An 18187-nucleotide genomic window follows, 5' to 3' on the forward strand; every position below is an offset into this window, starting at 1 on the left:
CTAGGGATGGGATATCTGTATCGGGTTCAGATATCAACATAATTCAGAGATCGGATAGGATCGGAATTTTTCTAAAGTATCGGAACTTTCCTGATACAGACATTGAGTGTAATGTTAATTTGAAATCATAACACTTGCATATTAGTTTTCAGGATGGGATTGTTACTTTTTTACTTGTTACTTTTTACTTATTAATTGGTTTCCTGTTCTTCTGACTTCCTTTTCTGACCATATAGTCTCCTTGGGCCTACCTCAAGGTGAAACCCATGCATATATGTGGTTTTGGTATAGGATCGGAGTAGTATCGGTATCGGCAGATATCCCAATTTAGATATCGGGATCGGATCGTAAGTGAAAAAAATGTGTATCGGTGCATCCCTATTTATCACAGAGAATTATTTATGTAATCGCCTGTCAAAATGTATTGAGATTTTTTTTTTGGTCTTTTTGACTTTATTTATAGGACGGTGAAGGTTGTGACAGGAAGCGAGTGGGGAGAGAGAGATGGGGAAGGGCCGGCAAAGGACCCTGGTCGGGAATCGAACCCGGGTCAGCCGCATGGTAGATGAGTGCCCTACTGTTTGGCCAAGGCAGGGCCCAAAATTTATTGAAATATATAAATGTGTGATGGATTGGCACGCGCGACCTGACTCATATGAACGAGTCCCGCCCTTTGGCTTTGCAGTCAGAACGCACCTTTGGTACCCTGAAGGCCCAGGTTCGAGGCTGGACGTGGACACTCCTCCCTTTCCCTAAAGTGTGGTGACTTGCTGTGAGGCCATCAGAAGCTATCAGCAAGACCCACAGGATAAGTTACCCTAGTGATGGGTCAAGCATACAGTAGCTGTGCGAGCTTCCCTCGATGAGAGACGTAAGGTCGGGACACTCTGCTGAACTGAGTGTATAAGGGACAAGGGTCCACTTTCCAAAGAGGAAGGCAATGTGATGGGAGAGTGACCATTACCAGTGCTTGAAGTGGGGGGGAACTCAGTTCCCCCACCTCTTAATTTTCATCATCAGAGTTCCTGCACTAATATTGAGGCACAGCATTAAGTCGGACGCGTAATTGATTAAAATGCATGAAATTGCATCTAAGAAACACACATTTTCTTGGGGGAGGACCCCCGAACCCTCCATCCAAAAATACACGTCTTGCTGTCACGGACATGGTCACTCTATTTGGTACTGATGGGATTGTCGTAAAATCAGGGGTCCTGCACCTCTTTTTGGATTGTATTTTCGGACAGTCAGGGTTCCTGCACCTCTTTTTTTCCACTTCAGGCATTGACCATTACTAAGGTGAAGGGTGCACACTGATAAACAGTACCACCAATTGAGGTCAGAGTGCTTTTGGTACCCTGATACACCAGGTTTGAATCTGGACAATATGATCAGTTTCAGAATCCAGGTTGCCTATAATTGATCTGAGGTTAGATTGCCTAAAGCACAGGACATTTATAACTAGGCCCATTTTTTAACAGTGCTGCATTTCTCAACTGCATTCAACTACACAGCGTCAAATAGTTCTTGTTGACTATGGGGGCTTGAGTAGCTTGGATACCTTTAATAGCATAATGGCTTCTGATGCACCTGCAGAGGATACACAGCTGCTTAAAAATTGGTCACATAAAGCAGTAGGGATTCTCACTTAGTTCTTGTGGACTTGCAGGACTGCTGAGGAACATTAGGCCTACTGTCTAAAATGTTATCCATCTATCCTTTGGACATTTCTGTGTGTGTGTCTGTGTCTGTGTCTGTGTCTGTGTGTGCGCGTGCGTGCGTGCGTGCGAGAGAGAGGGGGGGGGGGTGTCGAGCATTGTGCACTTCATCTTTGTTGTACTTAAAGTGGGATGGGGGAGGCTGGGTGGGTCAAGCACTGGTGTCACTTTTACCTCTTATTGCACTTTACTTGAAAACCTGCTGCTACTAAGTATTGTACCCCAAACACAATTTCGTTGCCTTTTTGAAAATGACAATAAATTCTTGAATCTTGAATCTTGACTTTGCTGCAGTACACTATAAACACCACAGGGTGGAGTTTGGAGATAGTAATGTTTGGTGTCATTATCATAAAAAACCGATACACGCTCATTAGTGAATTCAACGTTTTCCGAAACGCCTCCTGTGCCCCGTACTGAAACCGTAGAAGTTGAACATCTCACTGTCGATGAAGGAGGAGGCTGTCTTACTATGTTCATCTCCGACTTTGAGAAGACACCATCTGAACATTTGAAACTGGGATGTTTATTCTCTAGCATCACTGGAAGTTCCACACACACGGTGAGTTGCTTTTCAATTTGGTGCAGTCTTTTAAAGTTAAGAGTAAATTAAAATAGGAGACTGGTCGGAGGAGGAAGGAAAGGGGAGGGAAGGAAATTGATTATTGAATAATAGCCTAGTAGGCTACAGTGAATGTGCCACGGGGCTTTTTTTTTAAGTGGCGCGCGCAAATGATGTGATGGTCATACGCCATTGTAGACGCACACTAACGTACTGCAAAGGAGTATTATGGTGTTAAGTGTTGCCCTGAGAAACCAAAGAAGACGTCCAGTCTAGAAGCTACTCGCATGGCAACAAGGTGCTGTCAAATGATAAGGTCACATCACAGGATTGACCCGCAGGTGCACCCTCATAGCACTACATTAGCCTATCTAAACAGGAAAAGTTGAAACCCGACAGACACTTCAGGAAAGAAAACATTAGACCGAACAGTAAAGCCTATATGTGGTCTTGGGCAAATCAAAACAGAAAAGATGTTGAGAGTTTGAAAATATTCATCACATAAACACTCATCACAGTCACAATTCCTTCCAATGCATTGGTGATATGGCCATGCAAAGATCAACAGTATATAGGCTATAGTAGCCTATAGTAGCCTATATAATGGTTTTAGGAAATGGAAAATTATTGTAATAATGTTATTTTGGATGATACTCCTACGTACGGTCTTGTTTTTGCATCTGTAGAGATTGCTCTGATCATCATCAATGCAACATTTAGTGGGCTAAAGTGTGGATTTGCCATGTTACCATCACTGGATTTGGAAAGTAACTGTTTTCCCAGAATGAAGATAAATAAGCTGTCACTGGTCCGTGTTGTCTTGAAATGGGTGTCGGGTGAGACAGTGGTGCCCATGTCCCCCGCTCCTCTCTTTCAAAATCCAGCACTTGTGGTAAATAAGTAAAACTAGTTTTGTCTTAGTAAGGCTACTTTCATTGCCGTTACTATGTGCCCGTGTGGAGAGGGAGAAAGAAGCGGCGCTGGTCCACTGGGACGTCTGTTGCGCTCCCTCTGTGCGTATTTCCCCTCTCACTTCAGAACACAATAGGACTTGTGTTTGAGCAGATGTTGCAACAACCCCAAAACACACGGAATTCTTTGTGAACACAAGTTGTAAGCGCTCAATTGGCGGTCACATACGGATGGTGAGATAGTTGCGGATAAGTGATTGAAGCGTAGCGGTTAAGGAAGTAGCATTGCACATTCTTCCCATATTGTTTTAGGTCATGACGAATAATGATGGGCTTCTTGGAAGTGATGAAACGAGATAAGCACCCAATTCAATCGATTGCAAAATAATTAGACCGGATCTATTCTGTAATGGGCTACAGAATGAATATGCATGTCTTTGACTGTAACTGTCTACTCCTGTGCGCGCGTCGAGCAAGTGCGCGCTTGCGCGCGTGCTACGTAGCCTACGTGTGAAGTCATGCAGCTGCTTTGCAGTGATAACTTCTTTGTATTTCAGTTTCCAAATCCAATACTATGATCTGACATTCCATCGAATAGCAATGACTGAGTCTCCACACACATGTACACCTTGGTGGACCAGAAACCACAAGAATATTGCTCTTGTCTGTTGGCCTCGGGTACAACCTGTTCTCCTGAACAGCTCTGTTCCCTCCAAAAGTCATTAACAGAAAGGTCAAGAGGAGAGCTGAGAGGTCCTTAATGAGTGCTAAACAGCCTAGTGATTACGCTGCAGGTGAGGATGCTGCTGCTGGATCTCGCCCCTCATTCAACAGCAGCAACTGTTAACAGAAGTAACAGCCACAAACCAATTGGACATGTAGGCCTATATTTTGCAGTGTTAATTCAACATTTAGGCCTAGGCTAATGAAGGCTCAACCAGAAGAGTGTTGAATTGCACTATCTAGGTCTTATTTAACATTGTGAATTAACTATGTAGATCATATCTGAAAGAGTTCTCCCAACAGCTACGGTGCTGACTGCTTTGACCTTCACAATTTGATGATAATTGTACCCTATATCTCTCCCAGTGCGTGAAATGATTTTGTAAACAGAGAAACTATGTGAGGAATGGCGCCTTGGCAAGCAGGTTACCAGGGGTTTTATCAAGGTATTGTGATCTCTAAATATAACAATGAGGTGACTGTTATTATAGTGAGTTGTTGAATGTTCAACTCATGTGTTAGCCTACAGTACATGTAGAAATCACAATATTCATCTCATGGGTTTTTATTATTCAATGTGTGCAACACCAAAGTAGCATTCTTTCAACTTTCATTTAGTGGATTTTATAAACTGTATAAATATGCTTTGACCTATCATCTGTGTGCCTTATGTTTGATATTTGATCAATGGACACACATTTTGAAGTTTCTAGAATAGATCAGTGTTAATGTGTGTTGGTAAAGCAAACTGAATAGCATATTTTGTGAACAGTGTAGATGCGTGTAAAAGAGGAAAAAATGGTAACATATTCCAAGCAACCTGTCAACTGAGGCTTGATTGATTACAGTGTAATTTGTTTAATAGACTGAATAATAAGTCTGGCTTCTCACTACAGTTTGTAATTCAGTTAGATTGTAAGTGCTCCTTCACATGCACTCTATGTATAATACTAAATACTACTATGAACTGTAATAATTCCTACCACTATACTACTACTATCACTGGGATATCTAGTGGTTTCCACTTGGACTAATGACAATTTTGAGCAGCATAAATACAATTAATCCTAGATTATGCTATCTGGTTTATGTGATCAGGCACAGTCTCACACCAAAGTCTGAAAAATGTGTGTTGTTGTATCAGAGATGTCTTCAGCTCTCTCTATTATCCAAAGCCCTCCTCCCCGCCATGGCACTGTCAGTGCTCCTCTGTCTTTCTCAATTTCACGTCATTGTGTTTGATGACCCCGGCAATTGAGATTGTGGAGGAAGGCATAATAAGAAAACCAGCGGAGGAGAATGAGTGAATTCTCTGTCCGCCTGAAGCGCAATGACACATGTCACTGTACTTTAATGGGGTTCCATATATAGAGTCGCGTGCGGCGCCCAGAGTTAATGGTCATGGATCACCCTTTTCTCTTAGCTCCCATGGTGGACGACGCCTAGTGTCTAGTGCGCTCTTAAGATAGGTATTCCGGAGGAGCTTATAGGGCACCCGCCGCCACCATATTTCTCATACTTGTCTCATAAATTTAGAGAACAGGTTTAGTCAGGTGATAAGAATAGCCCTGCTTGAGTGTACCAGCCAGGAAGCAAATCTTTGAACATACGTCTGGGGTTTGCACATTATCCAATTGCAAAGGAAAATGTTGACCTCCCTGACAAAGGTAAAAAAAGACTGGAGCTGGTGAAACCTGTGTATCGAATTCTTTGAACCTGTCTTTTGAATTCTTCGAGGAATTTAATAGCAAAGCTGCTGTGTGTGTTTATAGGGTTAAAACACAATGGGCTAGGTTTTGAAAAAAAATGTCAGAAGAGGTACTGGCATGTTTAATGTACTGGTTAAAAGATCATAAAAATCTTCCAGCAGCTCTCCATTTGGTTTTTATTTCCCCCAACCATTGGGCCCTCGGAGAGATAGGGGGCATGAGTTGCTAGTAAAAGGGGAAAACTGGACATAGAGAATGAATGAATGAATGAATGAATGAATGAATGAATGAATGAATGAATGAATGAATGAATGAATGAATGGCACTTAAATGCCCACTCTGCAGGCAGATGGAATTTCTTTCCAGTACAGCATGGTGCAGGTCCCAACATACTGTATTACATTACATTACACTTAGCTGATGCTTTTTATCCAAAGCGACTTACAGTTATTTAGATACAGGGTATTGGTTACAGTCCCTGGAGCAATGTGGGGTTAGGTGCCTTGCTCAAGGGCACTTCAGCCATGGAGGATAGGTAAGGGTGGGGACTGAACCTGCAACCATATGATCTGCAGTCCAACTCCCTAACTATTACACCATGGCTGCCCGTAAAAAATATAACATTAAGACTAGAGACACAAATTAAGGCAAAAATGCATGTCTGTAGCACAGACAACAGTATCCAGTGACTGGATGTGGGCTCCATTCATTAATTCAGTAAGACCTTTCTTTTAACAGTTACAACCGTAGCCAGTGCAAAAAAAAAAAAGCGAGTTCAAAGACTCTTTTCCACCCTTACGTGAATTTGTGCATACAGTAATTGGTATGCATGTAAGATCTGAAGCTCTCTTTGAGACGACTCCAAGGTGGGAGCCAAAAGCCCAGATGATGTTAATGTAACGTAACACTGTGTTTATCCGTCACTGTTTTCAGCCCAAATGTAAGGCCCCTTTGTTGCAAGATGGTCACGGATAATAGGTAAAAAGTGTGTGGTCAGAGAGAAAGGCAGCCATTGACTTGTGTGTGGTGTTTTTTTTTTGCATGGCTTGTGTGTGGTCCCTCTGAGCAAGTGGGGATTATGATCACACAAAGACATGTTTGGATAAGAGGCCCTGGCCGGAGAGCAGACGAACATATTTAATCTCTACTTGTGACAATAAACATCTGCTGAGCAAAAAGCGATACATCACAGACAGTGGGATTTAAAGTGGATATAATATTGGAGGAACATTTTAAAAAGGACTTTTTTCCCCCCAACAGATGGAAATAATATTAGTTGGCAAACGAGAGAGAGAGAAAGAGGGGAAAGAGAGGAAAGAGACAAAGAAAAGGAAAAAGAAGAGAGTGAGAGACAGAAAGGCAAAAAGCGAGCAAAGGGAATGAAACAAGGCCAGATGAATCAATCTGGTGCAGTAATTGTGTTTCCATGAGGGAGGTGGGAGCTTCTAGTAGTGGTGGCATGCCTACGCTGACAAGACAAGAGCAGCAGAATCTAATCAGAGGCCCATAATGAGCTGATCAGATGGAGGAGAGAGGGAAACAAATTACTGCAGTCTAAGTAATATTATTCAATTTCTTGTAGACAGTCATTCACATCTGTCACATTTGTCAGTGTGTAAGAGGGTGTACTAGTGCACATTTTTCCTGAACCCTAGGAAACTGTTTCTTTTCTGTACATTTAGTCCAACTGCCACAGTACAAGACTAGGGCTCAATTAGTGTGAAGTATGGCCTTGTTTCCATTTTATGGCAAATTGACATTGACAGTATCTTAAGAAAGAAAAATATCTTTTCACATTAATTCTGTTTGTTTTTTTCCTTTTAGTTTTCATCGATCTGAGCATTCGGGTGCCTCAGCCTTCCTATTTCAAAAAAGAAATAAATTGTGTGGCACAGTCGTGTGCACATGCTTTAGAAACATACTGTGGCACGGTCAGAGACACATGGAGTCATGAGATGCTAAAACTAATTTCAGAACAGCTCTTTGGCTCATCTGCGAAACTTGAAATGTGTGTGTGTGTGAGTGAGAGTGCGTGTGTGAGTGAGTGTGTGAGAGAGAGAAAGAATGTGTGTGTGCATGTGTGCACCATGCGTGCGTGTGTGTATGTGTGACACTGAAATGAAATGAGTGTCATCAGCGACTGTACTGGTACAGAAGAAGATGCAGCTGACTGGCAGGAAGGCAAGCGGCGCCGAGTAGAGCGGAGCGGAGCAGAGCAGATCGCGGGGCAGAATCAGCCTATGATTGAGATGCGGCGGCCCTTGATTGTAGCACCGCTCTCCAAGTCATCAGGGAGTCGACTGGGGAGGATTAAAGTGGGGCACACCTGCCTTTGACAGAGGATTACTCACACCCACCGCTGTGCCAGCCAGCACATCAGAGAGAGAGAGAGAGAGAGAGAGAGAGAGAGAGAGAGAGAGAGATCATGAGCTTTATGAGGCACGGTGGTGCGTGCGGCCTGATTTACGGAGGGTAACCGCTGCACGCTGGGCTGGGTGCATGGGCCTCATGTGGGACCGGGTCGTACATGCTGACAGAGGTGGATCTGTGAAGTGTTAAGTGGTGAGGCGGGTGGGGCCTGATAGCTCGTTGGGCCAAGGTGCCATACCATTACACCGCGGACCTGGGTTTGATTCCATCCTGAGGTTGTCTCCCGATCCTTCCCAGCTCTCTCTCTCCATTTGTTTCCTGTCTCTCTACTGTTCTACCTCATACGAAGGCACAAAAAGAACCACAGAGATATAGTATTTTTTTTTTAAAAAGTTGTGAGGAAGAGGCAGATGGAGTAGGTGGGGTTGGGTCCAGGGCCACTGACAGGTTTTGCGGGGCCGAGGACAAAGTCATCTGAAAGAGCCCCCCATCCAATACATACAATGTAATGAAAACGCAATTTTGGGCCTCCAGTCTCCCTGGGCCCGGTACAACTGACCCCTTTGCCCCAAAAACCCAGCACCATGTAACTGTTAAAAAAGTCACACTGGTACATTACACTAGCCTGGAATGACCCGCCCATTACACTGCTACGTTCTGCTTTTACACAGTACATTCTACAGTGTTCAATTCAACACTTACAGAGTACTCTGGTGTCAAATACATGGTAGAAGATGTTAAATTGACTCCTCAAGTTTAGATTTAACACCGTAAAATGTACTGTGTAGTCCTCATGAAACCCAAAACCAGCTTTTGGAATGATATGCCTACAACACGTGCTAATGTAGCAGGATCAGGACTCTAAATTAATACCCGACAAATGCTGGTAAAATTTCAATTTGGCTGGTAGAAAAGACCAACTTACTAGTCACTACTTTGACCATTAATGAGTGTGTGTTTAGATAAGATTAATATCTACTAGCTATTTTGGCTAGTGATGGAAAAAGTTAATTTAGAGCCCTGAGCATGCTTTGCAGTTTCTTGATATGCTAATGAGCAGTGGTGTGGTGTTCTCAGTCTTGGTGCTCTGTCTGGTTGGCTGGGCCAGGGCCTCTATGGAGTCTGGTCTCCTTCCTCCTCCTAAATGAGGGAGGAGGAGGAGGAGGAGGGCTGTGATAGAGACTGACCCTTGTCCAGAGAACTGCAGCTATACTTAGAAGTTTAATAGAGGAACATGGCGACCCTTTTCTGCTTTTATCACGACCCATGGGACAATTATCCATTAATACACCACCCCCTCCTCCTTTCTTCTACTCGTCCTCCTCCTCCTTTTCTCTCTCCCTTCCTCCTCTTTCCTCTCTTTATCTCTCTGTTAATTTAATTCATGTCATTTCACTGACCTGGTATATATGTGTTGCATACTTGAGAGCTTAAGGCGTGTTATCATGCAGAATGATCTAAGGTCTGCGGTGAAACACAAACAAACAGAACCAATTCCCAAACAGGAAGGCAGAAGAGAGACAATAGCTAAAGAATGAGGATATTGTCTTTATTCATGCATACCTATGCCAGGGTGAGTGTGCAGGCCTGTATTTCAGGGAGTTTTTGTTCTTGTTTTTCATAACTCAAGTCACCTGTTTAATGACTAAACAGGTGACCTGAGTTATGAAAAACAAAAAACAAAGTGTTAAGTGGTAAGCAAGGGCCAAGCGTAGTTCTACAATATACAGTATATTATATAATATATACAAAATACGTATGTAGTTATACAATATATGTAGTATCTACTGCATATAGTGGCCTTCAGATGTGCATTGTGGATGTATTCTTTTGTAGATACAAGTTAACCCCTTAAAGGGACACTGTGTGAGATTTTTAGTTGTTTATTTCCAGAATTCATGCTGCCCATTCAATAATGTTACCTTTTTCATGAATACTTACCACCAGCATCAAATAAGAGTATTCATTTATGACTGGAAAAATTGCACTTTTCATACATGAAAAGGGGGATCTTCTCCATGGTCCGCCATTTTGAATATCCAAACATAGTCATATTTAGCTGCAAAAATGACTGTACTTGGACCATACTAGAAAATATTTGTTCATTACGTAGTAAACTTTCATGTAAAGATCAAATTTGGCAATAGGCAGCCCAGTTTCAATGAGCAGCATAAGTGCAGTACCTTTTTTGACCATTTCCTGCACAGTGTCCCTTTAAGACACGGCATTATAAATTAGCTGTTACCAGAATGGCAATGACCAAGTCGTAATGTATTACTAAAGGCCCCGTGCACTGTCATAGTAGTGTAGTACTATAGTAGTTAAATTTCAATGTCTATTACAGCGTGCCACAGGAGGTACGGCGTGCATTAAGGGGCTACGCAATACATCTAAATATGTTCCTGATTCTGCTTAAAACGGTGATTTCCCTTGCATTGTGGTTCATATTTGCCAGATTCTTTCACAATGATTCTTCAGTATTATAGTATAGTAGGCCTATCTACTGGCAGCACAACACACCAATCTGCTTAATTACTTAAAACTATCTATTTTCCATCTTAGTATCTTCTGTCTGTCTGTCTGTCTGTCTGTCTGTCTGTCTGTCTGTCTGTCTGTCTGTCTGTCTCTCTCTCTCTCTCTCTCTCTCTCTCTCTCTCTCTCTCTCTCTCTCTCTCTCTCTCTTTCGCACACTCTTTCTGTATTACACGCACTTGCGCTCTTTTGCATTATAAAGTGTGGGAGCTTCCAGCTGCATGAATATGGGTGATTTCATGGCCCCATCATAATCAGTGTGAGCTCAGAGTAGAGAGTGCTGTGGTGGTGATAGGGGGGTTATTGGGAGGCGGGAGGTGGGGTAGGGTACATGATGGGGGGTGGGAAGCAGGTGGCCTAGTGCTGATTAACACAGATTCACTGTTGCACAGCATAAGCCAGGAGAGAGAGAGAGAGAGAGAGAGAGAGAGAGAGAGAGAGAGAGACTTGTCTTCCTTCTTCGTGCCCTTTGTCACACACACCTGCATGCAGGATAGAGTCGAGAATAACAAAGGACTTATGGGATTGTAGCAGAGTGTTTTTGTCATTTAAGGCAGTGTAACAGAGTTTTTCAATGGGCTCATCCATGTGGAGAGACCAGGGACGTCTTTTTTTTTTTTTTTAAATGTTTTCGTCACACATACACAGTTCTTTTATAATCCCTCTGTTCCCACTCTTGTACTTCAATACTTAGAATAGCTGTGAATTATTAGTGTGCTCTTGCCAAAACTCTTGGCAAAATCGCTCATTGCTGAATATGAAAGCACACAGTAAAATTTGTGTTAATTCAACACCGAGAGAGTACTCTGGGACCAACTTAACTCTAGAGGAAATTAGATCGACTCTCTAAGTCAGAGATGGGCAACTGGAGGCTCGGGGGCCACATGTGGCCCACCTCCTCACTCAATGCGGCCCTTGCGTAAATAAAATAAATAATGATCAGATTTTTTTTTAAACCACTACTGACTTTATCCGCTGTAATTATATTGTTAGCCGATAGAGAACACTCCTATTCCTTACAGACAATATCGACCGCTGGTCATGTGGTCCTCCGATAATTGCGCTAAAAAAATATGGCCCTTCTTATCATGAAAGTTGCCCATCCCTACTCTAAGTGTTTAATTAACACTGGAAAATGTATTGTATATTAAACATCTTGTTCTAATCAATGCTGTGATGTTTCTTTCCCTCTTTCCTCAGCATGGAGGGGTCAGGTGTGTACGCCATTGAGTCTTCCCCAATGAGCAGAACCGTCTCCATCTCGCCACTCAACTGTCACCTTCCACCTGTAATCCAGAAGAACTACCCAGGCTCTTCACTGACCAGCTCAATCTTCCCCAGCTCATACACTACATCACCCCTTACAGAACAGAAAGACGTCCCACCCCCAGATGGGACAGCAGAATCTCTGACAAATCAGCCAATCAACATTCGAATGGCGCTTTTAGCCAGTCACCTGAGCGGCGGTGACTGCTTGGACTTCAAGGCTGCCGAGGCCTTGGACAGGCGACTCGACCTGCAGCACTTCATGGCGGCAGAGCGAGAGCTTCATCACGTGACACCAGGACGAGATGACCCCAGAGACGACTCGGTTCGGAACAGGAAGTACCCGTGCCCCTTGTGTGGGAAACGCTTCCGCTTCAACAGCATCCTGTCGCTGCACATGCGCACCCATACGGGTGAGAAGCCCTTCAAGTGCCCGTACTGTGACCACAGAGCGGCGCAGAAAGGCAACCTCAAGATCCACCTCCGCACCCACCGGCTGGCCCTACAGAGTAAGAGCTTGGGCCACAGTCGAGAAGACAGCCATCTCCTGCAGGAGCTTGAGCAGCGGGCCATCAGCAGAGACAAGCAAATAGATGGCACAAGCACAGGTGCTAAAAACTACAACTCCCAGGATGTTCTCAGCGATGGCCAACCACAACCCTGCTCAGAATCAACGGTGTCGTCCCCAGACCATCCAACCCTATTCCAGCAGCAGCAGCAGCAGCAACAGAGCTTTCGATGTGGGTTCTGCAAAGGCAAGTTCAGGAAGCAGGAGGAGGTGGAACGTCACATCCGGATCTTGCACAAGCCTTACAAGTGCACCCTCTGCGAGTTCGCCGCAGCTCTGGAACAGGACCTGCTGAGGCATGTGGAGAAGGTTCATTTTCCACCACCTTCAGCAGCAACCCACAATCTGATGGCACCCAGGGATCTACCAAGCAAGGACCAGCAGCAGAAGCCTGTGGAAGCCTACCCGTGCGAGGTGTGCGGCCAGACCTTCAAGCAGGCTTGGTTCCTCAAGGGCCACATGAGGAAACACAAGAACTCGTATGAGCACAGCTGCGGGGTCTGCGGGCGCCGCTTCAAGGAGTCCTGGTTCCTGAAGAACCACATGAAGGTGCACCTCAACAAGCTGGCTTTTAGGGGGAACCAGCTGGTCCACGGTCGGCACAACACGTACGCCGCCACACACAAGAACCACCAGCAGAACCCGGGCAAAATGCAGTCGCAGTTCATCTCCAGGCTGCACAACGAGGTTCTTCTCGCGGTTCTGTCAGAGCGTCAGAAGATGCTCGCAGAGTCCGGGATTGAATTTGACAGCCGAAAGGTGCTGGAGAAACTTCTGTTGCCTGAGGGTGGACAGAATCACGGTTTACCAGCTGAGGAAATGCAGCAGTTCGCTAGAGTAACAGCAGCAGAGAAGCCTACACATTACCAACCTCTGTCCGAAAGTTCTACAATGAACAACATGGACAGTGGCACTAAACAGGCAGAGGAACAGGACGTAGAATCACATTCGTTCACAGGAAACATGAATGTGCCACACAGCAACATGAACATGGCAGCAGGCGCAAGCCTCTCAAGAGATGGAGAAGTAGACTACACCATAAAAGACTCAACTGTCAAAACTCAAGCCATGAACGGACACCTCCACGGTACCGGAAGTGGCCATAAAGCAGGCCTGAGGGGAGCGATGGCGGCGCTGGCTTATCGCAGCAGCTCTGGCCTTGAAGCTAATGATGCCCGCTGGAGAGGGTGGGTGGGAAGGCCCAGCGAGTGTCCAGACTGCGGCCGAGTCTTCCGCACTTACCACCAGCTGGTTCTCCACTCACGGGTGCACAGGAGGCAGAAGCAGCTGAAGGGAGGAGGTGGAGGAGGAGGAGGTGGAGGTGGTGTTGGAGGAGGAGGAGGTGAGGCTACTGCCTCAGGCTGGATGCCGAACGGAAGCAGTCATCCCCTGGACCACCCTTCTCCTCAGCTCCACTCTTCAGCCTTCGGCGAGCTTGGTAAACCATCAGTGTCCGGAGCAACAGAAGGCAACGGAGCTTTGGAAGAACCCCCCTCAACCGGCGGCGGCCAAGCCTCGCCCCGCTCCCCCGTTCCATACTCAGGTAATTATTGCCACGTCTGATAGCCTGCCCGCATTAATTCAGCTGGTATATGTGAACCCGCATTCTGTGTGAGAGATAACTTTGCAGCAAACCTGCTGGGGGAGGCAAATCAATGACATTACTGTTACCATATTCCTTAGAAATGAAATTTACGGCCATGGTTGATGTGGGTATAACGTATCTGTGATGAGTGATGATGATATTGATTAATGCATGCATGGCACAGGGATGCATATTTGTCAACCCGGAGGGAAATTCACTGAAGAAATTTCCAGGCGGTCTGTGCTGTGAAACTAATTATCCATCTGCTTGTTTAGCACATAACTCTTCCACATGCACACACACACACAAACACACACACACACACACACACACACACACACACACACACACACACACACACACACACACACACACACACACACAAACTCATATGCGCGCGCATGCACACACACACACACACACACACACACACACACACACACACACACACACACACACACACACACACACACACACACACACACACACAAACACTCTGGTTCCCCAACAAGCAGTTCTGACACAGACATGACCATGAAAAACTACCTCCCTTTTGAATGCTACAGCTGAGACACTTCATCCTCGAGACTTTAACATTTGCTCTGTGCCATGCACACTGCGGCGCGCTTCAAGATATCGCATTACACCTTCCATAAAAAATCTACTCATTTGTCTCCCTTCACAAGCATGTCACAAAGATTTAGTCCTCCAGCCATTTTAGGTATACAATACGTCATTGAATTGACCTTGACTGATATCCCCCCCTCTCCGTTCTTCTATACATGTTCTGGATTTTTCTGTGTGGGTGTGCGTACTTGTGTGTAATCGCTGAGTTAGTCGATGATCACTGTCAGGTAATCACTCTGAGGAGGCTAGCGGTCCATCACTTAATCCCCCCCCACACACCTCACATACACACACGCACGCACACACACACGCACACACGCACGCACGCACGCACACAGGCAAGCACACACACACACACACACACACACACACACACACACACACACACACACACACACACACACACACACACACACACACACACACACCTCACGTGCTGGTGCTGGCGGGCATGGGCCACGCGGCTAATGCTCCATCTGTTCTCTGGCCCGGACCAAATTGACAGGAGCCACCTGGTGATGTCTGTAATTGTTTGACTCGCACCACCTGGTGGTCCTTTAAATGATCATATTCTTCTTCTAGTTCTTCTGTGTTGATCGCTCCAAACTGCGTACTACACACACCACACCATCATGCTCTGATTCTTCTTTGGCTATGGTTTTCTATGTTTTTTTAAATGTTACAGATCATACTCGTTTTTTGTGTGGATTGCTTGCGGATGATACTCTTCCAAACTACAACATGCTCATATTCTCATTATTACATTACATTTAGCTAGTGCTTTTTTGTCCAAAGCGTTTTGGAGATATTACAGGGTATTGGTGACAGTCCTTGGAGCAACGTGGGGTTAGGCTCAAGGGCACTTCAGTCATGGATGGAGGTGTAGGGAGAGGTAAGAGTGGGATTCGAACCTGTAACTCTGTGATCTTCAGTCCAACTCCCTAACCATTACACCACGGCTGCACACATTCTCTCTTCGCTGCGCTTTAGATAGTCATATTCGATCGCTCCAAAGTACACCACCATACCACACCTCACTACACCGTACCTTGCTCTTCTTATTTGCCTCTTTGGGCTTTAGGTAATTGATCAACTACAATACCACACCTCACTAAATCACACACCTTGCTCAGATTCTTTGCCTCCTCTCTGGGTTTTAAATGATCATATTCTTCTTCTTCTGTGACGATCACACCATGCTCTGATTCTCTCTTTGCTGGGCTTTAAATGAAAAATCATATCGGATCGTTCCAAACTACGCCACCATGCCACACCTCAGTACACCACCACACCATGTTCTGATTATTTTTCTGCTCACCATGCTCTGATTGTTTTTAAATATTAAAAAGCATACTCTTCTTCTATGTTGATCGCTCCAGACTACACCATACTACACCACACCATTCCATACCACACTCTATCATGCTCTGATTCTTTCCCCCTTCTCTGGGCTTTAAATGACCATATTCTTCTTTGTCTGGATTGATTGCTCTAAACTACACCACACAACACATCACACCACACTATGCACTGATTCTTTGCCTCTTCTCTGGGTCGTGTTCATGATGCAAGATGATTTCCAGGTACTTTAAATTACTCAGAGACTACTACAGACCTTCATCCAAGGTATTTCCAAACTACCACTATATTCCAAATATATAAACATTGCCTTAAAAAAAAATCCTATATCTAGTCTTGGCCGTAGCTCAAACGACTATGGCATGGTGCTGTTATGCTGGGCGATTCCGGCCTGAAGTAATTTGCGGTTGTCCCCCATCTCTCTCTCCCTACCATTTCCTGTCATCTTTTCACTGTCACTATCAAATAAAGGCATAAAAAGCCTCAAAATCTATCTAAAAGCTAACCATAATTACCACCAGAATGTAATAATGTCTTCATTGGCCGACTTCCAGCCTTCTCGGGCATTGTCATAGCGAACATGAAAATTATATTTTTTGGCGTAGTGAAAAACATGAAAAAAAACAAATGCTAGCAAACATGACCTCCTTGATTGAGGTAAAAACAAATTCCAAATGCACTGTTTATGGGACAGCCCGTCCCATTTTAGCCATGTTGACAGACAGATTGTTAAGTTATTTCTGTGCGTTGTTGATAAAGAAAACATTGCAGCAGTTGACGGAAACAATTCTTTGAGTGCAAATACTATGACTGGCATTACAGGCTAGATATTGAGAAGCGATGGGAGGAGATAAGAGCAGGGTAGACTATATGTTTACCAGATTATACACTATCAGTATAATATCAGCACCTTGTGTACCTGATTATATCAGTGCTGTATGAGAGTTGTTCAACTGTGCAGTGCGGGTTGTGTGTGTGTGTGTGTGTGTGTGTGTGTGTGTGTGTGTGTGTGTGTGTGAGAGAGAGAGAGAGAGAGACAGAGAGACAGAGAGACACCGAAAGATAGAGAGAGAGGGGGTGTTTGTGTGTGTTTTTTGTGTGAATGCTTTTGGCGATCAGGGTACAGTTCAAAGTGCTGTGCCTTCTGGTGCCTTATGACTTATGGAGGATGGGGGTGTTGTGCATATTAAGAAGGCTGATACTGTATGCCCCCCATCACAGAAACCCCTACCCCCCTGACCCTACTGGAAGAAAGAAGATACAGACAGCACAAAATCTGTCCATGTGTTAATAAAATAACACCCTCTCTGGAGCCTTCACAAATCCCATAGATAGACAAACAAAATGTGGTAATTCATCATGAACAATTTGTGGTGTTCTTGTAATGTGAGTCTTTCTGCCAGGACAACTCTGCAATTGTCAGTGAATAGGCTTTACTAACATACAGTACTACAATATGATGACATGCCACAGAGACTTTTGTATTGCCCGTCATTATGACTGGGTCATTGTCATAGTGCTAACAGCAACATTTGTACAGGGGCCACGTGACGTCTTAAAGGTGCACTGTGTAGGATATGGCCATAGTAGGTACTGCAACTATGCTGCTCATTGAAACTGTGCTGCCTATTGTCAAATATGATCTTTTCATGAATATTTACAAAGTATAAACTAATATTTACTAGTATGGCCAAAGTACAGTCATTTTTGCAGTTAAAAATGTCTATTTCTGGAAATTCAAAATGGCGGAGCATGGAGACGATCCCCTTTTTAATGTATGAAATGTGAAATTTTCCCAGTCATAATGAATACTTAGAATTTGATGGTGGTGGCGAGTATTCATGAAAAAAGTAACATTTGTGAATGGGTAGCATGAGTTCTGGAAATAAACAACTAAAAATCGTACACAGTGCACCTTTTAAGAGTTTTTTTTTTTTTTTTTTAAAGATCTGACTCTGAGGGATTCTATAACAGGGAGCCGGTGGTGGTAGTTTGAAATTGGGAGTAGATGATGTGAATGTAGTGTTGTTGCTTTGGCGTTATCTCCGCAGTCACATGAATCTCATCCTCTGGATGTACTGTATCACACACAGTTCAAGCTGTCCGGTTCAAAATGATGTCTTGTGGAAAATGCAGCTAGACCAAGCATGCTTTATTCAATTTGTCTGTTATTGGATTACTGCATTATTAGTAAGACGACCATGAATTTGTTTATTGCCAGCCACGATAGATGGATGGATGGATGGATTGGGATAAT

At 44.3% G+C, this 18187-nt stretch overlaps 1 protein-coding gene across 1 annotated transcript in view; it reads left to right on the forward strand.

Moving 5' to 3' along the window:
• Window positions 1–2171: 2171 nt before the first annotated feature.
• LOC134447652 (zinc finger protein 536-like) overlaps window positions 2172–18187 on the forward strand; it is a 29074-nt gene continuing 13058 nt past the window's right edge. The window contains exons 1-2 of the mRNA XM_063197222.1: window positions 2172–2280; window positions 11726–13902. Coding sequence (XP_063053292.1) covers window positions 11727–13902 — 2176 coding nt within the window. The 5' untranslated portion in view covers window positions 2172–2280; window position 11726. The remainder of the gene's footprint in view (window positions 2281–11725; window positions 13903–18187) is intronic.

The sequence above is a fragment of the Engraulis encrasicolus genome, chromosome 4, assembly GCF_034702125.1.
Source record: "Engraulis encrasicolus isolate BLACKSEA-1 chromosome 4, IST_EnEncr_1.0, whole genome shotgun sequence".
NCBI lineage: Eukaryota > Metazoa > Chordata > Actinopteri > Clupeiformes > Engraulidae > Engraulis > Engraulis encrasicolus.